General features: G+C 41.2%; 1 protein-coding gene across 14 annotated transcripts in view; it reads right to left on the bottom strand.

Moving 5' to 3' along the window:
• The window catches only part of TIAM1 (TIAM Rac1 associated GEF 1), a 188,100-nt gene that overhangs the window by 77,272 nt on the left and 85,623 nt on the right, over nucleotides 1–25,205 (bottom strand). For 10 of the 14 annotated variants that reach the window (XM_083611250.1, XM_083611246.1, XM_083611247.1 and 7 more), the window contains 2 exons: nucleotides 14,687–14,865; nucleotides 5,988–6,967 (listed from right to left, as the gene is read on the bottom strand). In XM_083611250.1, the coding sequence (XP_083467376.1) occupies nucleotides 5,988–6,956 (969 nt within the window). In that variant the 5' untranslated portion in view covers nucleotides 6,957–6,967; nucleotides 14,687–14,865. Of the gene's footprint in view, nucleotides 1–2,699; nucleotides 2,812–5,987; nucleotides 6,968–9,898; nucleotides 10,067–14,686; nucleotides 14,866–25,205 lie in introns of those variants that run through there. The other 4 variants (XM_083611255.1, XM_083611259.1, XM_083611258.1 and 1 more) reach the window with 3 other exon arrangements.

Genomic DNA, 25,205 nt, shown 5'->3' with positions numbered 1-25,205 from the left:
GTCTTTCAGGTCTGAAAAGCCGAAGCTATGGAGAACTCATTTGGAAACCTAAACAGAACGCAATTACTGCAAAGTGTTCTTACGTTTAACCAGTGTGTGTGTGTCTGTGTGTCACAATTGTGTGACAATTTGCTCCTACCTCCAGTGATATGGATTTAAAATTTTATTTTGAAGTATAGCTATTCATTTTGTAATCAAAATGACAGGCTAGGTAACAGCTCTCGCTCCCACCAGCCATTACTTTAAAGGAAGATTCATAGGAGCTGACAATGGGGAATTAAGTATTGATTGCAGAATTATAATTCCAGCTAAAAACCCATCCGCAGTGGGTGAAGGAGGGGAGTTTAAGGGAGCAAAAGCACTTTGCTAAATCTGTACTTTTTTAGGCGCGACAGCTGCACATCAAATCGTTTTTTCAGAAACTTCACACAGTATGGGCATATTATTGTTACTAATTCTATATTGATTTTATATGTACACAGGTGCTGTGGTTTTCTCACTGCATTGAATCCTAGGAACTGAAGCTGGTAAGGATTATGATGATTTTTTGAGGGAAAGAGATCTAGCCCCTTATCAGAACTGCAGTCTGCAGGGCTTCTGTGGTGAAACGGAATGGCTACTAAACCAGTGAGTAAAGCAGAAATGCTCTGTGTTCCTCTTTCCATTGAGAATTTGCACTTCAAAAAGAGGGAGACAGTAAACAGCAGAGCAGAAAAGGAAGGAAAGAGTCAGAGAGAGAGAGAGAGAGAGAGAGAGAGAGAGAGAGAGAGCGCGCAATAAATTGTTCCTTTTTTGTTTTCCATAATCACCACTATTCTCAAAATGTGTATTTACCAATTCAGTGGTTTGTAAAACTTTGCCAGAGTTTTGTTTCAGGGAGGAAGGATGTCAAATAAACTGCTCATTGGAACATTTGCTCTCTTGACAGGTGAATAAAATGCAAGAAAAAGGTGGTCCCAAGCTGAATGCAAGGAGCTGGTGCTGGTATTCTTCCCTCAGTGGCAAAAGCTGAAGTGTATTTTCCCTTCAACTCTGTAGGAGGTCTTGCTCAGCTATAGTGAACACTTAATATTAAAATGAAACTGCTGTGTGGGTGCCCCCAAAACAACTCCTAGATATTAATTGCATGTGCATATTGACACTAATTATTTCCAAAGCACTAAAAGGCTGTCCCAATTAAAGAAAAGCAACTCCCACGTTTAAGCTCCAATTTAAATAAGTGATGCTAAGAAGGGGGGGGGGAGTTATACTACTTAGCTTCAGGAAACTAAGATTCTATTCGCTTTCTCAAAAGAAAACAAAGAACATTTCCTTTGGCTATGTCTGCATAATGAGGTCATAAACACTGGTAAACTAAAGGAATACTGGGTTCTCTGCTCCTTTTCAATTTCGCTTTGTAAGTGAAAGACTCCAGAATCCATTTTAAAAGCCAGTTTGAGCACTAAAAAATGGATCTCCCATTTTTTCCAACCAAGAGAACATGTATACAGTATGGATAAAGCAACTTCTGATCACCACTGAAGGACACTGAGGTAGGAAGTTAGGCTTGTAGTTCTGACAGCTTTGAGGAAGGCCAGTACTTTCAGGTATCCCTTAATTTGTTCTTTTCCCTGTAGCTTAAAGCAGTCAAGAGGAATGTGGGCATGTTCAGATTTGTAGCTTTCAGTGACTTATTGATTGATTGATTTGATTTGACTTTAAAACCATTAAAAAGATCCCAATGAAATCTACAATACCTAATCAGAACAATAAAAAATCCATTAATAAAACCATTAAAATATACACAAACCAATTACATTTTAAAATGTACCACCTATCAAATTTAATTAGTACAATACAGGCAGCATAATTAATGGTCTTGGGTACCTCAATCTGTCAAAGGACCCAAGTGAAAGTAATGTCTTCAAATGCTACCAAAAACTCAATACTGAGGATGGCAGCTGGATCTCTATAGGGAGGTAATTCCACTGATGTTGTGCCCCACATCACTGCAAAATGGGCTGTGATGGTCAGAAGTAGCATAAGACAGGCTTCCCCCAACAGACCTGAACAACTGATAATGAGAAACACACTCCTTCAAGCATTTGGAGCCAAAATCATTCAGCATAATATGTATTAATTCCAAAATTCTGGATTGGCCCCGGTAGCATACAGCATATTGGTAAACAGTTGTTATGTGGTCCCAGTTAAATATGCCACTCACAACTCCAGCAGCCATAATCTGCATTAGCTGCAGCTTCCAGACTGTCTATAAGAGCACTATAAGAGCCAGAGATGGAAATACGGCACTTCTTGCCATTGTTGCCATCTACGTCTCCAATGCCAGTGGTAAACTGAAGAGCACCTCTCTTCCCCACAAGCTAAGGAGCTGCTCTTTCAGGAAGAAAGGTTCTATCTAGAACCAACTGTCTCTCCATTTCCCGAACACAAAAGCTATCCATCAACACCTCCATCATGTCAGGATTCAGTGCCAATTTACTGGCTCTCATCCAGCCCATTATTGCCTCCTGACACTGCCCTTTCCCCTCAAGGAACCCAGATGCTAAAGCAGCATAGAGACAAGACAGAGCCCTGTGCGCATAGGACAGAGCAAAATACATAGAACAATTGTCCAGTGGCTGAGCAGCAGCACCCCAATGATGCTCTCTCAAAACAGCACTGCAGCACTGGAACAGAACCACTACACCGCTGTTCCTCACCATATCATTGTATCTCCAACTCCCAACCTGCAGAGCTACTTCAGGAGGACATCATGATTGATGGTATCAAAGGCTGCAGTGTGATCAGGAAGAATCAACAGGCTCGCTCTCCTTTTCTGTCTCTCTACCAATACAGGTTATCACCCAGGGTGGTCAAAGCTGATTTAGCGCTGAAACCAGGCCTGAATCCAGATTGAAATGGGTCAAGATAATTCCTTTCATTCCAAACAAATCTGACATTGTCCAGCTACTGCCCTGTCCACCACCTTGCCTGAAAAGGGGATATTAGCAGAACCTTTGGGTCAATCAATTGATTTCAATAGGTTTAATTTCAAGTATGGCTTAGTTGGATATCGTAGGGACGCAGGTCAGTGCTGTGGTCTAAACCACTGAGCCTCTTGGGCTTGCCAACTGGAATGTCTGCAGCTCGAATCTGTGTGACGGAGTGAGCTCCTGTTGCTCTGTCCCAGCTTCTACCAACCTAGCAGTTTGAAAGCACGCCAGCGCAAGTAGATAAATAGGCACCATTGCAGCAGGAAGGTAAGTGGTGTTTCCATGTGCTCTGGCACTCGTTGCAGTCCTCTGTGCGCCAGAAGCAGTTTAGTCATGCTGGTCACATGACCTGGAAAGCTGTCTGTGGACAAACGCCGGCTCCCTCAGCCTAAAAAGCGAGATGAGTGGCCACACTCCAGAGTCGCCTTTGGATGAACAACTATGAGGTCCTTTACCTTTGCCTCTCTAGTTGGATATCACCAACAGCTTTAATTTGTGCTCAGCAGCCTTGACAGAACTGTGAAGAATGTCTATACTGATGTTGCATAAGCGCCCCTGCTAAAAGGGCTGATGCTTTTCGGGGTTTTTTGTTTTTAATATAGAGCTTCTGCTGTGGGAAAACAGCATCATCTGTTTCAGAATGTCATTTTTATATTTAGAAACAGCACATCTTCATGGATCAAACGCAAGCAGCTAATCCAGATACCCGCCTCCAGTTACCTCCTACAAGTTAGTGCCAACTGATGCATTCTCTTTCTTCCCCCCCTCTCTCTCCCCCCCCCAATCCATTCAGGCTTCTCCTTGCCATCCAGTGGGCATCTTTTGCTGATGTGTTATTTATCTCAACACCTACGCTTGTAGAAGCTGTTCATCTGACCAGCTCACACTGTCAGATCTAATTGCACTTAAGAATGGTGCATTGCCCAAGCTTAACTCAGCATCAGGATGCAAGTCAGATGGTTTATCGCCCCTATCCAATCCCTACGTGAAGTGTTTTTCTTTTTCCGGGTCACAAGATAAGAGTCTGCATTCTCTGCTACATATGTACTAAAATGGAACATAAAATAAAATCAGAGTAGTCACTGAAGCATGCTGTCTAGCGCTAGTCTTGACCTATTTGTTCAGGCTTCTTTCTGGGATTGTTCAATTTCATCCGCTAGCTACATTTCACAACAGATAGCTACAAAAGGCAAATAGCGAAAACCAAGAAACGCCATAACTAACCTCATTTGAGCAATTACTTCTTAGAAGATGAATGCTGTAAAGACTATTAATTACAAATATATGTCAACAGGAAGAGTTGCACATTGAATATATACAGGATAAATTTCATAGTTTCCTTTTGACCTGATTCATATTCTTACTTAGGTTGAGAGCAGACCGGTACAACATGCAGAATATGCCATCTCTAGAACTTACAGTAGCTACAAAATAATAAAGAAAATAACAAATATTTAAACTTGGTCAAGTCAAGAAATTTCTCTTTGGGACAATGCCAGCCTATGGTTGGCATGGTTGTATATTTATGAAAATGTACATTTTATGTTATTGGATGTCGTTATTTAAGCAACAGTGGTCCATATAAAGGGGGATAAGAAAGGTATGGTTCTTCTTTATTAGCCCCAACATTTCCCCCCTTGGTTTCTCAGCTATTATTTGCAGAACTACTTGACAGAGGAAGTTGGCTTATATTTGTCTATTCATGCATGTTGTACTTATACCATACAACAAAAAGGCACTTACATCCCTAGAAAACATGGAGGTGTGGTCTCAATTAATAGGTAAGTAGATTTTGGAGTAATGGTTTGGTGGGAGAAAAGGTACTGCTTTATCCCTAGAAGGCTGACTTGGTGGCTGTGCCTGTGGCTGTGTCTGAAACTGGCACATCAGTTAAAGCTGCCACTCATATCATCTGAGCTAAAAGAACACCTCCATGCAAGGTCTCAGCAACTGCTTAAGGCCTAAGAAAAAAACAACATCATGCAAATTTAAGACCAGAGTCTCATATCACTGCTACAGCTGGTCACAGGAAACTGACAAGGGGAAAGAGCAACTTGAGTACATCAGATCAGGGAGGAAATGATGGAATAGAGAAATCGGGCAGCAGAATAAGGCATTTTAGAATTTCTTGATAGCAATAACCAGTATGGCCAGGGAGATGATCTGGAAGATAAAGCTGATGACACTTTATGCATGCTGATAAATGATGGAAATTCCCACCCTTTGCAGTGGGAGTGGAGACATGCCACAGCCAGCACCATGCAAGTGCAGAGTTGCTGAATGGACAGCTGCCCCAGACACGAATTCTACACAAACTCCATTACCGAGCAGTAGCTACTGGCAATTCTGCCTACAAACCATCTTACCAGTGCCACTGGTGATAACAAAACAGCTCTCACCTTCAATTTATATGTCAATTGACTGTGATGAATGGTTGTGGTATTGTTATTTTTTATGCACTGAGAATGAAACATATTTAATAAAAAGTAATAGAACATCAGGAAATGTTAGAAGCAGCATTGTTTCAAAGTCTACAGAGCCACCATCTTTCTTTTTGACTGGACATAGTAGTAGTTTTCTCCTTCCATAGTAAGTAATGAATTATCTGCCATTCCAGTGAATAATCTCAGGGGTGGTACATTGCTGCTAACAATTAAGCCACTGATAACTAAGATGATATTTGCATATATGATCTGTTACCACCCGAATGTTTTGTTATGTGAATATTTTGTCATGAAAATATGACTCTCATGAACCATGGTAGTTCTATATTCTAATAACTGTAATCTGATTCTTAGGCAAGTCCCCTTACCAACAACTCAAATACTAAGAGTGTATATTGTAGGTCTGTCCATGGCTACATTGACTCTTCATTACAAATCAAGGATCTGAATGGAACATAGCTTATTTGTGGCTAGCAAACAAAATTCTCATTTCAATTATAAAAAACTCAGCATATTTATAGAAGTGAACACCACAGGTTGTCAAGTTTGAAATAAGATATGGGTCTCTTACCTGAGTTGTTTTTGCTCGTCTGCCATGCATACTGTTGCTATGGCTCATTTTTGGGTGAGTGATTCCTTCCGAGAGGCAATGAGATTTCCTGCAGGGGAGTGTGTTGTAATTACTGTAAGAAGGAACATTCTCTGTTGTGGCTGGTGACATTTTGTGGTTCTCCATATCTGGAATATGAGACATTAAATTCCGACAGTACCCTCCTAGCGTTTTTCGTGGACCCCCATTGATTGCAGCATTTGAGTTTTTGGGAGTATACAAGTCACTCATGGAATTGGCACGCTGGCAGGTGACCAATGGCTGGCGACTGCTGCCCGCCTCTCTCCCTCGAGTCTCCTCACTTTCCTTCTCCTCAGTAGAGCCTAGGATTTCTTCGTTGCTTGTCAAATGTTCTTGACTGAGATCAGAGAGTGAAAATTCCAAACTGTCCTCACGCCATATATCCGCAGATTTTGAACGTTTCTTCTTGAAACTTATAGGCTCCAAGAAATTGGTCCCATTTGTTGAATACGAATGTTGCCTGCTACCCCCTTCAGCCAGATATGTTGATTCATCTCCATAAAGTCTACCGCTTTCTGAATTTGGCATACTCTGTACTGAGGCTGCCATGAGGACTGTGCTGCTATCCACGCTGGGAGTAACCGAAGAATCAGTGTGGTAAGAAACTGGCCTTAAGCCCATATCCATCCTGTCTACCCAGATTGGGCTTCCAAAATCCTCCAAGTTGGCTTCTTGGGTAAAGGGCTCCAGGCCATTCTCTGCTAATGACTGAGGAATACTAGGAGTACTGCTAGATCGTGTGCTTACTTCTGAATTCCTGTGAATAATTTTTCCTGAGGAAGCATGTCTGGTCCGGCGAGATGCTTTGTTCGAAAGGCGAAGGGAACGTGATGTATGTTTTCTTCCCAAGCTGGCATGTTTCTCTCCATAAAATTGATGTTCTACATTTTGGCTCTCTGCATTTCCCATGGTTTAAGGGTCTGAAAGAACAAGAAACATGAATGTGTTACAAATGCAACCTATATTCTCCAAACGTAAAGTGTTCCCCCCCCTTTTCGTGTTAATAAAAGATTAGTTTAACCTGCCAGTGTTCCTGACAGACCCACTCATTATCCTATATATCAAGCAGCTGCTCTGTATGGATCTGACAAAACATGCCCAAGTCTCACAATGCTATGAGGTAGTAAACAATACATATGCCAGTACTTCCAAATTCATATGTTGATCTACGAAATATAACCTGAATAAAAAGCAACACAGGCTTCACTGAAATAAAATCAAAAGGTAGCCAAGGGGTTGCATTAACCAATTATTTTCCCCACACCCCACAACAATACAAAATGCTTTTCTGTGACCCATGACTTTGTTTGACCCTCAGTCTGAAACTGAAATGGTTTAGGCGAGGTGTGTCTGACTGAGTGGGTATGTATATACATATATCTTTTTTGTGCTCTCATACACAATTCAACAAATACCTGCCCTCTCTATTATGGCATGTGCTCATATATCAGTGTCTGCTGAAAACTTATTCTCCCAAGATTCAATTGCTAATTAATCCAACTCTGTTATTATTATTTTATTGCTTTTATTATCATCACTGTATAGGTGTTAAGTTCCACTGCACTTTTTGCACTGTGCTGTAAACTTCTTTCAGATTTTTAGAAGAAAACAAGTATTAAAATATTTTTTAAATACAATAAAATATAACAAAATTAATAGGAGTGCTGACTATAATAATCCAATGGAATTTAAGAGTCAACTTATCATGAAAAGAGGCTAAGTTATGTGCAAACAAATCCAAAAGATTCATAATTCAAATTAATGTAGAAATTGTTTTTCAGTAAAAGAAGAAGAGTTGGTTGAGGAGGAAGGGATAAATTAATTATCTGCTTCTCAGTGGCATACAGTTCTTGCCACCTCGTTCTTAGAGCAGCAATACATTGATATTTTATTCAGACAAATTCTGCTGCAGAAGTACACTTTACACAGTTCTCTTCGTTGGGGTTTATATCTAACATAAGAAGAGCCTTGCTAGATCAGACCAAAGGCTCATCTAGTCTAGCATCCCATTTTCTACTGTGGTCAGCCAGATGCTTCTGGGATATACCTAAGGAGGACAAGAAAGCAAACAGAGCCTTCTCTTCTTTATTGTCCTCAGGAACTGGCATTCAGAGGCCTACTGTTTCTGAACATGGAAGCTGTGTTTAGCAATCATGGCTAATAGTCACTGATAGGCCGGTACTTCATAAATCTGCCCAATCCCCTATGAAAACTATCTTTAAGAATATAAATATAATTATGTTAAAGATTATAGTTGACTATGACGTTGCTCTTTTTCAAGTTTTATATTTTATATCTCAGCAATGTGTCAAGCCGGTTACCAATGAACACACTTGAACACAGTGGAATTTTTATTTTAAAAATTTGGACTTATGAGTTTGGAATGTGTTCACAAGCCATTCAGGGCAGTGAGAATGGCAAAATTAGAAATAATGTTTCCCTAAAACAGGTTGCATACATGTTGCAGTGCTAATGGGAGCTCAGGATAAACCAAATTACTACTCCTCAGGGGGCCAAACCAAACCTGAATGAAAATCCCAGAAAGAAACTTGATATTTTCTGGACAGACCCTGAACCATTATCCAAAAGCCCCTCTTGAACATGACCTGGAACCACAACTCTCATCACCACCAAAAATCCAGACAAACTAGGCTACTTATTCTGGAATAAGAGCTCAGCCAAAAAAACCCTCTGATGTGGAAATCTTAAAAGCCCCACCCGAAGCAGAATGGCTCGGAATAAGTCAAAGAAGAAAACAAAATGTCCCAAAGCGTTAGTGTTTCAGATTGCTCAAGGCTCTGGAATCTGCAGACACCTCCATGCAAATAGGTTAAATGAATGAAGGCTTCCTTGCCTCAGTCACACTAATGGATGGACAGCAGGTCAAGGGCTGGATCCAGAGGGGAGCTCACGCTCCAAGATGGTGGATGGCATGAAGCGATAGAGGTAGAATTCAAACTGTTTGGAATAACAAAAAGGAGGAAAAAACAGGGCTGTGTGTATCCCACAATTCTACAGGAATGCCGAAAAACCAGCAAATGTGATATTCTTAAAAATGCTTTCTAGTTTTAAAATGGTAGTTTGTAGTCTCATAGTTCTGGTGATTGTGGGCAATAGGTGATGAAACCTCAGAAGCCAGAGAATTTGCTAAACCTTCTTCAGTTGTTTGAGAGAAGGATGTTATATAGCTCCTGCCCTTCCCACAGACAAACACAAGCAGATTATGCCTAAAGATAGATTCAGAAGCAGAAAGAGCTGCAATTGCTTCTCTTTTTTATATTAAAATCCATTTTTAGCACACCAGTGAATCGAATGGTAGTATGTCATTCTTGCCTCTCCCTGATACCACCTTGCCCAGCTGGGAAAGGAAGTGTCCTGCACTTGGGTGCCAGAGATGGCTTCCATCTCAGCATCCTGACTTTCAAGGCACTTTGTTCCTCAGGCTGAAGAGGAGAAAGCCAACAGTAGCAACCAGGCAGCTGAGCAAATGTACTGCCATAAGGACAAGAATGATACGTCAAGTGTTCGATTTACTAGTACACTGGAGACAGGTGTTAATACCAAACGAGGGCTGACAGCTCCGTGAAAGTCGTTTCTATACTACATCTGTCTTTAGTCTCAAATATGCAAAATAGTACAACCTACCTATGCAAAATACAAATTCATTTAAAGTTAGTTTAATTTGTTACATGACTTATACAAATTTCCTCATCACTGAATACTGGTTATCCTTTTAACAGTGTGAAACACACAGTCCTGGGGAAGGTCCACACCCACATACACACACACACAAGATACTCAAATGTCATCCGCAATTGTCAGTAGGACATTTCAAGAATTAAATGTTCTACCTACATAGCGAGGCTCCACTGCCATTCTTTTGGAGAAGGGCTTACAAATTTGACAACAGAGCAGCTCCACCATTCTCTCCACCATTTTCCATTTTTGTTTAAAATTCTATCTCCCCCAACAGTGGAAAGGGCAGCAGAAATCCATCCATTTATCACTCTTCGATCATCCTAAGTAGAAGCACAACACAGTACTTAAGAATGTTCAAGGGGCAACTAATCTCTTTCAGGCAACCTTAAGAGTGTGGTCTTAACTGCAATTAGGAGACTTTCAGAACAATCCTATACTTATTTACTCAGAAGTAAATCTCAATGTGTTCAACTGGCCTTGCTCCAAGGCAAGTGTGCTTAGTCTCAACATGTTCTGCTGTGTATTAGAAAGGATACAAAGAGGTTTTACAGTGAAGGTTTGCAACTACCAACTAAAAGGTTTCAAACCAAAGCAGCCAAATTCACCTTACATTCTTTAGAGCTGAGAAAATCTAAGTTCTGATGGATGATTCTCGAAAATTATGAGATCACTATTTTGTGTCAGATGAAGAAGGAGCATGAGACTCAGCTACTGAGAAAGGAGCTGCTAATTTTAGACCAACTTGCTATACAGAAACTCAGTCCCTAGACACGCAGCAACTTGCCCAATGAATAAAGCAACTGCATGCATTTTGCCAGTTCAGCACATGCAATGAACCCAACACAGAACATAAATAATGCACAAAATCATAAAAAAATTAAAAAGCTTCCCCCCAAAAAAGAACCTAAGAGTAATCTCTATTGAGCAAGAAATAAAAGCAGCTAGGAGAAAAGTGCTTTCCCTCAAAGAGCATTCATTTGCTACCACAAAATTCAGTAGCTGTGATAATGGTTCTCTTAATACCATCATCTTTGGGAATACAAATAGAGGTGTTCGTGGGAAAGTTTTAGCAAGAAATAGGTCGTGATAAAAGGCATCTGTTGAGTAGTACTCTGACGTAAGCAGACCATCCTTAATACGTTGGACATGATGCAAGTTGAGGGTTTTAACTTGTCCTGGATTATGTTAAAGAATGACAGGCATTACACAAGACTTTTAACTCACCACCCAAGTTAACAAAAATGTAAATCCTACTTTTTAAATGAGACTTTTAGGCATATTTGAACGGTTGAAATACAGGTTGGATACCAACAGACTATAGCAATCATCTGAGGGCAGAGGGCCTTCTTGGCAGTGGCACCCTCCTCGTGATACACCCTCCCATCAGATGTTAAGGAAATGAACATTAAGAAAACATCTGAAGCCAGCCCTGTATCAGGTTTTTAAAGTTTGAGGTTTGACTATGTTTTTATATGTATTATAAGCTTCCCAAAGTATAAATAATATATAGCAACAGCAACAACAGGAACAGCAACAGCAACAACAGGAACAGCAGCAGCAACAACAACATCAACAACAACAATGTGGCATAATGGCTAAAATGCTAACTTAATATATGAGCTTTTAAATCAACCTGCCTGGTCCAAATGCCCTCCCTCCTTGGGCTCCCACTAAACTGCAGTCATTATTGCAGCTTAGCAGTGCGGGAGGGAGCAAGGCCCTTTTCATTGTCCGGCACAACCGACAACCAGACCCTCTTTTTGTGCTTCGATAGGACAGACCCTTCTTTGCCTTGTTTTGAGTGGCCAGTATTACTTATTTCTTTTAGCTGCCTTGAGTTTCAGTTGGAAAGAAAGGTAGGATGCAAGTATTTTATATCAATCATGAAGAAAAATTGGAGGTTCTTGAGGAAGAGAGGAAGTGGAGTCACCTCCGCGGCATGGCTTGAGTGGGAGGGGATGGGGATGGGGGGGCTGCATCAAGCCACCATCAACAGGGCAGCCAGCGAAGATGCACGTCCACTGTGGCTGCTGCTGCTTTCCTACTGACTGAGAAAAGCTGCTCCGCCTCAGTGCCAGGGGAAGGTAGTGCCACAGTGCCTTGAAGTAAAGGTGATCAGCAGACCTGTTCTCCATAAGTGTGAGGGGAAGGCAGCGCCTTGCAATCGGCTGCCCTGTTTTCCCCCGACATGCAAGAAGGTTGGAGTGTTCCGAGTCTCCCTCAGCGTGAGGGAAGGCAGCTCAGATCAGCAGTGTCAGCGGCTGAGATCACTGTACGGTATCCTCACACGAGGAGCAATATATTGCTGTGTATTGCCGGGTCAAAATCGTTATCATAGTGTGGGTTCAAAAATGTTTTTGGCCAATATATTGAAAAATCACACAGCGCGGAAACAGACTATAAAATTTGTGATATTGCCATGCAAAAGTGACTAAGAACTAGTTGGGGGGAGGCAAGGGTGGGGCCATGGACACTCTGGGTGTGTTCCCCGGACCCCCAGGGGTCCCTCGATCCCTAATTGGGAACCACTGTTCTAAGGCATATGCACGTAACTTACAGCTCTCTAAATGCTGTTAGTCTCTAACTCCTATCAGTCCCAACCAGATAGCCAATGGTCAGGGATGATGGGAGTTGTAGTCCAATAACGTCTGGAGGGCCATATCCTTGGGTAACAAGATAACACATGTGAAGTTCCTGGAATTCTTTCAAGTGCTATAGAAATGCTAAAGTAAAGTGACTGGGTGATTAAACCCAACAAGGTGATTTGTTTGAAGGGAATTGGCTATTGGGTTTATTGCTCTCACATCAAAGTCCACCAAAGAAGACTTACAACATTGCAGATCTGCCATTAAAAGCCACAATCCAATACAGAGTTAAGCATGCTTGATCCCACTGAAGGCAAACAAACTTAAAGCGCACTTTGGTCTATGTTAGCCACTGTTTTGATAATTGAACAGGGACCCCCTACATTACTACTCACACATTTAACTGCAAGACCAAATCAGTCATTATCCATCTTTCTATATATTAGGTACAAGGAGAAGATTTCCAAAGACAGAGAATGCTGATTCTCCCAACCATTGCATGCAGACAGGCATCCTCATCAACTAAGTTTTTTATTCTATTTTCCTGGAACGCTTTTTTATTTCCCAATTAAGCTCCATACTATATACCAGGGTTTCTCAAACTTGGGTCTCCAGCTGCTTTTGGACTACAGTTCCCATGATCCCTGACCACTGGTCCTGCTAGCTAGGGATGATGGGAGTTATAGTCCAAAAATAGCTGGACACCCAAGTTTGGGGAACATTGCTATGTATGAAAGAACTATGAAAAATTAAATTTAACCACCAAAGTTTTAGGCTTCATGAACTTCATAGTTTCACCATTAAATAAAAAGTACCTTGTAAGACAACAGATTGCAAATTTAAAATTAGATTCTGGTGGGAGGCTGTTAGCATGAAATCTGTATTTTCTGCTCACAGCCAAGCTTTAATACTGTGAAAATGGGACGAAAGATCCAACCAATAGCATGCCCTTTGTTTCCAAAAACAAACCAGCCATCCACTGAAATAGAATTTACCTCATTTGGGCTCAAAGCACACGTAACAGCAGGAGACTAATTTCTCTAAGCCCAGCTCTGCCATAGTCACCTCCAAAGTCAGGGCCAAGGTAAGATTTTTGGAGCGAAAGGGGTATGCAGGAAAAAATATCTGAATCAACCTGGCAGCTGCCATTTAGGGAACCTGTGGCCTTCCAGGTGATGTTGGACTCCCAACTCCCAGCAGCCCAAGCTAGCATGGCCAATGGTCACAGGTGACGGAAGCAGCCCAGCAACATCTAGAGAACCACAGATTCCTACCTCTTCCCTATAGCCTCTTGCAATAGGTGCTTTACATGTGTAAGTGCCTACCCCGCCTTTCCTATAAAAAGCAAAATGAAATCGAGCCCTCCACTATTCCTCTCTTCATTATATAATTGGAAAAGACCTACATTTAAAGAAATGGATCTGCTGGCATCACATTTAATTTGTGCCTCAATCTGATAATCAGATAAAATAAAGCACTATAGTCTGTATTCATCAAAGTCTTCTTGTTTGTACACATACTGCTGTATGCGCAACAGAACTTCTCTTCCCTCTCCCCAAACCCAAAATCTGCAACAAGGGGTTTGGGGAATCCCCAAAACAGATTTGGTGGGGTACGTGTGCATAGAGTGAGGAGGGGAAGATATTCTGCTGTACAAGCAGAAGAACTTGTATGAACAGGTTAACTTTGTTACCCCCATGAAGGTCACTTTAAACATACCTATTTAAAGTAACTACAAGGTGCTTTCGCTTTTTAATGATAATGTTTAATTAAGTTTTTAATTTTAACCTTTTTCTGTTTTCAAATTTTATTTATCCTTTTCAAGTTTATAAATTTCACTAATTTTACAATCATTTTAACATTTCAAAGCTTGACTTCCTTCCCCTCTCTTTCTACGGTTCCTTAAATTTATTTTTTAATATCCGCTGCAAATCCAAATTAACTTAATTTGCTCATATATTCATCTTCTTTAAATATATACCCTTATAAAACTGCAGGTCTTCTAAACCTGCAGTAGTTTTAACCTTTTTAGAGTCTCTTATTACTCGGCACTTCACAAGAAACCATAACAAAGCATATCACAGGTGTGGGGTTTTTCAAGTTATAAATCTCTGGCCAGATACTTTGTTTCATAATCAACACACTGAAGTATAAAATGCATTTGGGAAACGTCCTGCAGGCAATTCAAAGCAGAAAACAAAGGGAAAGAGGGAATAAAGGATCTCATCAGTTGCCACCAAATGGAAATTCCAGTTCTCCTATATTGCTCAACAGGTAGACTGGTGAGCCACATTCTCCTCCCAAAACTGCACACCAGGGAGCAAATTCCCATGCAAAATGCTTAAACGTACATACCTTACAAGGCAGCACTGGTATGCTGCACTACTTTCTCCAAAAGAAATGTGGGATATAGATGTATATAACTGCAAATGCTATTAAAATGAGCAGTTACTGGAACTGCAGAATCTGTCACCAGCTGCCACCCAATGACTCCATTACTGTCTTGTCGGAGCCTGTGAATATATGCCAAAAACCTGTTGGGGAAGAAAAGAGAGAGAGAAGCAAAGGAAAAGGATTAGCCAGTCTGGATATAAAGTTCCACTTTAGTAATTTACTGCGTGGAAATGACAAGAATCAACATTAAACTGTATAATAATTACACTTGTATATTATTAGAAGTGTGTGTAGGCAGGGAAATGATTAGGACATTATATAGAGGTACGCCCTGTCTGCTTTTCAAAATGAGGTACAGTCCATGGTCATTCCATGGGAAATTTGTAGAAGAAACGGGATATTCTTGCTAATTTGCATCCTTCGCTTAAGAAGGGCAAAGCAGAGGGGAAGCAAAACTGATACAGATAGAGGCAGACAGAAAAAAGAGGGTCCTATTCAGAGAAGTATTTTTCAGCCATCTTCATAAATTCTTGTACGAGGAGGCTGTCTATGAACCAACCTCAAAAAGCAAAGAAAAGGAGGCATGAAAGCACTCTATTGAAAATGTCTTTATGCATTGACAAAAGCTCAGAATACAAGCTGAATTTTAAAAGGGCGGCAACTGAAGGAACTGGTTTAACTGGATTCTTTGAAAAGAAATTACACAATTAAATACATAGCTACCAGTACAGGCCCCACTGGCAGAATGAGACACAAGCAACAGCCTGGTTTTCCACCCACTTCTGTATTAAAGGCAGTAGGTAAGTGATGGAGGTGCATTATTCAAAACAAAAAGAATGCAATGTATCATTCACCAATAGGGCATTAAAGTCACTGGCATTTCAGAAAAAGATAACTGTTTCTAGAGTGATAGGCACGGTAAGTAGGAGGGGGCAATCTCATAAGAACTCACTGAGTCCTGATGGTTCTTAAAAGTGGGAAAAACAAAAACAAAAAATAAAATAAGCTTACACTCCTCTGTTCAGCCTTGCTCCTCATTTACTGGGATCATAACAAGAAGGAAGAGGGTTAGTGCCATTTTGTTTACTTCCTTCTGCTCTGTGCTTCTCTCCCCTCATCTTTCTTTAAGCTGCTGTTGAGCTCTGAGTCTGAAAAGGAGTTTATGTGTTGCCTAGAAGCTGGCAGAAATTAATAACATGAAGCTCCTGTACAGTGAAACAGGCTCATTATCACGCCAGCTGCCAATAATTTACTAGGCTAGATTCCCAATAGCAAACAAAGGTCCTACAGGCAACTCTTCTTCCAACTACATCTTCTATTCCGTCTTTTTTGTTTTAAAAATATACTTGAAAAGAAAAGGCACTGACTTGCGGAAGGGGGATGGTTTTAAAGCAATTATAACTATGTCCATAAACACTAATATTGTTCCAGTAAACTTTCCATGACAATGGCTCAGTTCTGATGAAACTCAAACTATGGTTTGGTACTATTTGAAAGCTTCAGGTGTGTCTGTTTTCCTGTCCTCCTCCTTTTGTGTACACTACTATGATTTCTTTCCACCATGGAAGTAGAACCAAAGTTGGAAGGTTCAAATGTAATGATAAACTATGGGTTTGGCACAAACCAGGGAAAGGAATCTCAGCATGCAAGGAGGAGGAAGAAGGCAGGTAGGTGTGCTTGCACCCAAGACTCATTCACATACTGCTAATCCTCAGTTCAGTGTTACATTGATTGATTGATTGATTGATTGATTGACTGAGATTTATCCAGCACTTGACTGTAAAGAACCTCAAAGTGGACTACAAAAAGCAGTTTGGTACATCTGAACCAAACCAGTATTTAGCAAATAAAGAGGAGAGATCTTACAGCACAATCCTAAGGATGCTGACTCAGAAGGAAGTCCCACAGAGTTTAATTGGAACTTAATCTCTTGTAAGTATGCATAAGATTGAATATTTAATTTTCAACATTTTGTTCTAATAATACCATTCCCTTTCTATGAAGGCTTGGCCACATTACCTAAAAGCCAGAGACACAAGCACTGCAATGCTTCAGGTTCAAGACTTTGGAATTTCAAATCATGAAGAAATGATTTTGAACAAAGAAAATACCCAGGAGGAAGCAGATTACTTGCCGCTCCTGTTTTTCACCTTCATTGTTTTGTGGTTGTTTCTGCATTGCAAGCTTCTGTTGGATTTTGTTTTCAATTGCTGCACTGTACATACAGTGTCAAGAGTGAAACATGAATGCTTCCACATAAGCTAAGAAATATAACCTAATGCCCTGCTTGGAAATGGTACTGTCTGGCTCTCAGAACATGTTCCTAGGAACTTAGCACAGAGTCGTAACAGCTATCAATTAAACATGTCTGAAAAAGAGCACACACTAAAACTGTTGCGGACAACTTGCCTTTCTGCCAGCAACCAAGCTTCCACTTCACAAGATGGGTCACGTTGCTTCACCTTCACGTATATAGGAGCTCTAGGAAATGCCAGTTTCAAAAGGCAGGTTTCATTATAGGAGGTCCTAGCAAGGAACATGCCTCAAAATAACCAATTCTGGTGGGGAAGGGAAAACCTCTCAATGAGTGGAGCAACATTCCAATTAGACCAAACAGCTGAGTTCCTAAGAGAGAGGGTTTTAATATGGCAACTGGCAATTCCATTTAGCTGGAGGGCAACTTTGCTCAGCTGCTGTGCTACAGTATATTGCCATCCACATCCACTGAGCAGAGGATCCCATTCAGAAGCAAGCACACACCGTTGCCTCCCCAGTGGTCACCAGTTTACATCACAACAGCTGTGTTCATTAAGGCAAATGCAGCACTGCCCCACTTGTCTCAGTCTTGATTCCTCCAAGCCCACTTGCCTTCTCACACACAAGCAATCCAGGCTATCTGCTTCTTCAGTCAAATGTTGCTTCTCGTGGAGTTCAAGAGGCAGGAGGATGGGGACAAAAAAATAGCTCTGCCACTCTTGGCTCAGACTCCACCTACTGCTGGTCTCCTTGCTTTCCACACCACGCATCGCCAAAGAGCACCAGCCACCATTGAGCAGGGGTCTTTAGACATTTCCAGGGACCACCAGCACCAACCGTTCTTACTTTCAAGTGATGAGCAGCAGTGACTAAGTCAGAATCTAGGTGTCATTTCAGAAAGGTTGGTTTATCCCCTCATTCTCCTTAATACCCAAAACGCAAATTGTGAGCTTCTACTGAAAAATCTGTATTCCTTCCTCCAGCCAAGCACGTCTATGATTGCAAGTGCTACTTCTGCTACAGATGTCAAGATTATGAGTATTCTTGACTTGCATTCTCCAATATATTTTTAAAAACATATTTAATCTCTCCCCGTCCCCCATTCTTAGGCTAAAAACTCCCAGCTGCACTTCTCCAGCACAACACCTATTTTACCAACTGAAAAATAAGAGAACATGAGAAAGCTAGAAGCAGCAGTTACACACTATTTAGTATGCTTTTTTTCTTCTCTCTCCTTAGTTATTAGCTGTGCATGAGCACTCTTGCCCCACACCCCAAGTTTTTGAGCACATGTGTAACTTGCTTGTCTGCAGCAATGAAAGGTGATCTCCCGGCTCAGCTCCTTAAAAACAAGGCAACTTTGCCCCACAGTGACTCACATCAGGATAGTGTTTGTTTGTTTGTTTGTTTGTTTGTTTGTTTGTTTGCACTATCAGTACATGGTCTAGCCTAGAACCAAGAAAGAAGGTGGTTAACTTTTCAGCCATCTCAAGAAGCTCTGGAATGATAACACATTTTGGAATGCTGCTGTGTGGGAGTAGGTGGCTACATCTGATAAATTTTCACACAAAAATATTATGCTACAAAATTGGTATCATTTGTGGTTGAAGCATATGGCTGAGGTGTTTGAGCTAATGGTGAACAATTATTCTTGGTAAATGCGATGCAATGTGAATCAGCGTAAAGACTCTTATTGTTAGGTATGTCACTGCAAACCACAGTTTATATAAAACTAGAAAATGTCTGGCTGTCCAGATCCAAAGCTGACATGTATCACTGAGTTCTTTATACCTCCCCCCACCTCATCTCTTCATAAGTACATAAGTACATACATAAGTACATAAGTACATAACTACATTCACAGGTTTTTCACTCGGTGAATTATTATCATTATAATTGTTTATTTATACCTCACCTTTTTTTCCTTGATAGTAATTGGTTTTTAAAAGTTCCCCGTTGCAACACAGATGGACACATATACAAAACACAAACACCTAAACTTGAGGTGAGGGGGGAATGTATCAAAAAGTAATTTTATAGATATTTATTTGGGGTGTGTGGAAGGCAACTTTCTTTTTCAGACATAGCTGTTGTTTTTAAAGGAACCTTCACAAACAAAGAAGCAGCTAAACCTGTCAAATAAATTATTCCTCCAGCATGAACATCAATCCTACACAAATTCTATAATTAGAAATATAATTATCCTTCTCAAAAGACCTTGTATCTCTATGTGACAGGTCACATCCTCCAAACAACAATTAAAACTAGCAAAATCAGAAACGGGAATTAATAGCAACCTATAAAGAGCACAGCACATTGGCAGGCACCACAGCAGGGGACACCCCCTGTACAAATGCTCTTTTGAGTGCAGGGTGCGTGTTTGCGCATAAAAATGATACCAAAATCTAGAAGAATGCCTTGAAGAAAGCAAGAACTCCAAAGACAGGCGTTACAAAACATGGGAAGCAACGCCACAGTAGAAAAATGTTAAGGGCTACAAGACTGGGTACTGTACTTTGATTCTGGCCAGTGGTTCAAAATGCAAAACAAACCTCCTAACCAGTGGCGTAAAAAAGTCAGGTGGTACCCAGTGTGGAAAATTTCTTTTCACATTGAATTTATTTATTTTTTTGCCTGCAAAAATGGTTTGGCTTTGTTTCATATTGGGGGGGGGGAGCCGGAGTAGTTGAACTTTTCTGGGAGAAGCCAAAGTTGTTGAGCCCTTCAGCTGAGGGGGAGCCAGCAGGTGGACCGCTTTGGCAACGCACCAAAGCCACAGCATTTATCATACCCGGGGCAGACTGCACCCGCCACACCCACCTTGCTCCGGCCCTGCTCCTAACCAGTAAGGAACATTATGATCACTAACCACCATGGCTATGTTCTTCCTTCAGGGTCAGAGACAATATGTCTCTGAATACGCGTTGCTGAGAACTCCAGGTGAGGAGAGCTCATAGGTATCTGGTTGGCCACTGTGGAAACAGGCCTTTGGCCTGACCCACCAGAGCTTTTTTTATAGTCAGGTACAAGATACTGCCATCAAGCTTTGCAGTAGTATGGGAGTACTACAGTAAGCCAGAAGCTTTAAGAGTTAAAAAATAATAATAATACTATATTTCAGGATGCTGCCACGGGGAAAGAAACAGGGTTGTTGTTTTTTAAAAGTGGAACCTGGGTCTCAGTTCTACTATCTAAGAAGCCTTCCTCCTTAACAGTGTGGAGACAATATTGCAGCACCCCAGTAACATGGGGAAAGGAATCAGATTATTATTTACTTCATATTATCTGTTGTTTTAAGTAAGAGGAACGGCTAGACGGGAGTAGTGCTAAATGGGGATGAATAAATAAGGGGGTGGGGACTAGAAGGCAACAGCAACTTCAACTGATTTTTTTTATTTTCTTCCTACTGGCTCAACTGCTCTATAATAAAATACCTATATATTTCTAGGACGGCCTCAAGGTCTTCTCTGGCTCTCCCTCACAGAATTAGTCTTTACCAGGTGAAGAATCAAATAACTGTTCCCTGCTAACTGGTGGCACTGAAGATCAGCACAGAATCCCATGTCTTTTTCCTGCCCTTGTTGGGTACTTTCACTATCTGAGTTCAAAATGAGTATCTGGGGTTAGTAATGTGCTACACAGCAGTATTCCTGGGCCTTGAAACAAATTCTTAGAAACTGAAAAAAACTGTTAATGGCTGAATGTTAAAAGCATAGTAGCGCAAAAATGTTTGGGAAGAGTCCCAAAAGAAAAGTCATTCAGGATTTATCCTTCTCTGCCCTTAATATTAAGTATGAGAAACCATGTAGCATCCTAATTCCAGGGATGCAAACAACAATGTATTACAAGGAGGAGCAAGTGTTGGTGCTATCTGTGAAATCAGAGGAATTTTTTTTTTGCCCTGGGGCTCCCTGTGTTGCAAGATCAGGATTCCAGAACCTTGCTCCCCCCCCCCCCCCCGCCGGTTAGTCCAATCTTACTCTTGTCTTTGTTGCTCCCAAGAGATAACAACATTTTCTCTTTCAGGTATTAGTCAATTTTACTGCAAATGTTATTAGGAGTATACTAGGTGCTTTGAGGAAAATTCACAAACCACTTTCTGCTGGAATCATGCCACTGTTCCAATTCCTCTATGCCAGTTCTGTGAATTGGACAGTGTTGTTTGTATGTGATATTTTCCCAAATGTCCAAACTGTTCATGAAGGCTTTAATTAAGAGTTCTATGTAGTTATTTTTGCAATGGCCAGCAAGTAACTATAAAATTCTGCCTAGCTCAGTTCTAATATTCTGGTACACAGTGGCGCTGCAGAACCAAATGGGCAGAAAGGTGTCCTGTGGACGTTTCATTATTTATTTCAACAGGGCTTCTACAGACGAATGTTCAGAATACATACCAGGATATCCCTAATATCACTAACTATGATGGCTGTGAGTCTATGTGATGAGGGGCTATAGTTAGTCACAGCTTCCCAACATGTGTACATATAGGGAAATGCATATAATCATTATATATGGCCACAAACAACAGATTATTTTCTACAAAGGAAATGCTTTCTGCATAGGGATTTTATCATATTTGAACCAGCTCTTAAAAGTTAATGCAGCTTTCTCATAGGCCTGTTAAAAGAGGGAAGTAGCAGAATTTTAGCTATTCACTGAGCTATGTTAAAATTGAAAAATACAGAGCATTATCCAGCCAAAGTTAGGCACTTTATAGTCCTATCAATTTCAATGGAAGAATTAGGAGTGTAGAAATGAATTTATCATCCAAGCTGAGGCTGCCAAAAGCTGACATTTACACAAGGTGTAGATTCTAAATTGAGCAAAGTTTTACTGCTGTGACAAAGTTTTATTAGCAAATTTGAAAAATTCTACCATGTTCAGGCATATAGGGGTCTGGAAAAGGTAGAATCAAGAACAGGTTGAGTAATAGTGCAGATCTTTCCTTTACCTTCTGTAGCTATATCAAAACAGTATACTCTATCTATACTATGAAAAGTTCTTCATGGGTTCAGAGAACTCTCATGTAACTTTACAATTTGTATTTGTTATCTTGATAAGTAATCCAAATACTGGCTGCTCGCATTGCATCTGAAAAGTAGCATGTCACTCTGAAAAACTACTGCTATCTTAGAAGATTAACAATATATCTGGCATTCTTTAGGGTACCCGCAATACTTTTTTTTATTATTCTGTTGCACCAGAGTGAACAAAATAGCGTGACTGCCTCTCTGATATTTTTAGATAAAGTGTTACTGAGCCAAAGAGAAATGCATGAACAGAAGTTGCAGAGCAACCATTTCACCTGCACCTGATAAGTTACTTGCAAATTATGCAGTCTAGTTGAGAACAGGGCCAGCTTCCTGGAATTTATGCAAATATGCAAACCAGCTGAAATCTACAAGTGATTGTTGCACCCTTTTTTAATTGATTACGGTTACCGTAATTTTCGCTCCAAAACACGCACTTTTTTGCTCCTAGAAAGTAAGGGAAAATGCCTGTGCGTGTTATGGAGCGAATGCACGGATCGGAGCCATGGCTGCCATCAGTCAAGCAAAGCGGGAGCCGCTTACACACTCTACGAGGCTCTCGCTTTGCTTGCTTTAAAGCGACCTGGAGCCGGGGAGGAGGGAGGGAAGGAGAGTCATGGCAGCAAAGCCGGCAGCAGCCGCTTACACGGGAGGAGGGACGGAGCTAGCAAAAGTCCGTGCGCTCTCTAAACAGAGCAGTGAGGCTGCAGAGGGATGGCAGGAAAGATAAAATTTAAGCAACCAGCAGCAAAATAAAACCAACCTCGAGCTCTGAGCCAGCGCAGTGAAAACCAGGAAGTAAAAAAAAAGGCTGGGGAGGGCATGAGGGAGAGGGGGAAACTTCGCAAATCCCCGCGTCTCAGCTGATCCGCGGGGACAGAGCAGCTTATTTTCAGGCAGGATAGATTTGAGCATTGTCTGGGTCCTAGTGCCCCTACCGCTTTTTTGTGCTCCATTCTATTGCTGCTGGTGGCTGCTTATATTCAGGCTGCAAGGAGGAGCGCTTTTACACAGCTAATGGCGAATCCCCTGCAATCCAAGTCCTCCTCACTTGCTCAAATCTATTCTGCCTCAAAACAAGGAGCGGAAGGAAAAGGCTGCAAACTGTTAAATGGAAAAAAAACCCAGGCACAGGGCAAATACCTTAAGTATACCTTTAAAGCAACAGTGCTCTTCCCCCCCCCCCCCCGCTCAGCTCGCAGAAAAGCTCCTTCTCCACACACCCCACGCGTGCTCCTTGTCCCTTGAGTTCTTTTCCTTCCCTCCCCACTTAAAACGTGGTTACAAAGCATGGATCCACATGGATCCTCAGGATTTTTGCATTGGGCTACCCCAAACTCACTGTCAGATCACATGTCTGTGGCCACAGCATGAACCATAAAAATCATACATCCACTGTTTCGTTTAGAATATTTTTTCCTTGTTTTCCTCCTCTAAAAACTACATGCGTGTTATGGTCAGATGCGTGTTATAGAGCGAAAAATACGGTAAATGTTGAAAACTGATGTGGTAGCTTGCAGAATGATACTTAATATTTTGCTCACTGGATAAAACCTGCAATTGGAGGTGGATGCTAGAAAACCCTGTAGGACTGCCCATTTATAAATGAGTTACCGTATTTTTCGCTCTATAAGACGCACCAGACCACAAGACGCACCTAGTTTTTGGAGGAGGAAAACAAGAAAAAAAATATTCTGAACCTCGGAAGCCAGAACAGCAAGAGGGATCGCTGGGCAGTGAAAGCAGCAATCCCTCTTGCTGTTCTGGCTTCTGGGATAGCTGCGCAGCCTGCATTCACTCCATAAGACGCACACACATTTCCCCTTACTTTTTAGGAGGGAAAAAGTGAGTCTTATAGAGCAAAAAATACGGTATATACTCAGGGAGGGGGGGGGAGTACAAGGTGCTGTCCCCTTGAATCAATCTGCAAAGGTATGGAAAAGTTCAGAGCTGGCTTTCTGTCCTAAAATCTGAGTTCAGGCAAGGACTCCAAGCAAAACACAGACGCTCTTGCTTTCATTTCAAACTGTGTAATATACCCAATGAATCCCACACCACCAGTGGGTGACATCTGTAAAACTGTAATTAACTACTGGTATTTGAACAGTGCTCAGAATAGCTAAAGTCACTTCTTGATGCTTCTTGTGACTTTGTGGGGGTGGTTTGAAGAACAAAAGATGATGTTCTAATATCCTACTTCACACCATTAGGATGTAGAAAGATTGTGGTAGTTCTCCATTCTTGTTCACAATAATGTGTTGAAGGGTTTATCACTTATCACCCCAATTTTTAAAACAGCAGGAGAAAGCACATATTGCAAGTTTCTCTGTGTGAATGCATCCCTTCAGTGCAAATTCCTTGACTCACATGTTCTTTTCACTGAAATTAGTCAGTGGGACAGTCCACATTTTTTCATCTGTATATTAGAGCACATTTATTAACATTTTATTATGTTATTCTTCCCCTGGCCCCAAAAGAAAAACAGCTTTGGGAAGAGGTGACATTTGAGCAGGAACTTATTTTATTTAGACCATTTCCACACTGCTTAAACTATAACAAAATCTCTAAGAGGTATACAACTTTTTTAAGGTTACCAAAACGCACAATGAAACCATGAATACAAATTACTAATAAATATATGCAGATAGCATTTCTTTATCCTTTCAAAAAACTTGGGAAGCTGGGATAGCTGGGTTGGTAGAGCATGAGACTCTTAATCTCAGGGTTCTGGGTTCGAGCTCCTTGTTGGGCAAAGGATTCCTGCACTGCAGGAATTACCTTCATGGTCTCTTCCAACTCTATGATTCTATCTCCACTTATGACTTCTCAGCTTCGTGCCTCTCACTCAGGGCCCCAACAAACTCACAGATCGCTCCCCCCAAATCCCACCCTGGAACCTGCTGAGATACTAGTCTCCCACTCCTGGCTTGCTTTTTATGGGAAGGAACAAAGGTAGATATAGTGTCCTCAGACTGCTCACAGCTATGTTCAGCTGCTCTCAGCACACCCAGTTCCAGGTCTGGCCTGGCGAGTTTCCTATGGGGTCTAAAGGGTGGCAAATAGGACACCGCTCACTCAGTTTTTTTTTCTCTGGCACCTCTGCTCACTTCTCCACCTCCAGCTACTTTCAGCTGGGGGTGGGGGTTTTGCTTAAGCTTCCACTCAAAACTATACTCCCTTTTCTTCACCCTGCC

Source organism: Podarcis filfolensis (genome assembly GCF_964270895.1).
Source record: "Podarcis filfolensis genome assembly, chromosome: 4".
NCBI classification, from domain to species: Eukaryota; Metazoa; Chordata; class Lepidosauria; order Squamata; family Lacertidae; genus Podarcis; species Podarcis filfolensis.
Note: the sequence above shows the minus strand (reverse complement) of the source record. Positions and strands in the feature narration are given on the sequence as shown.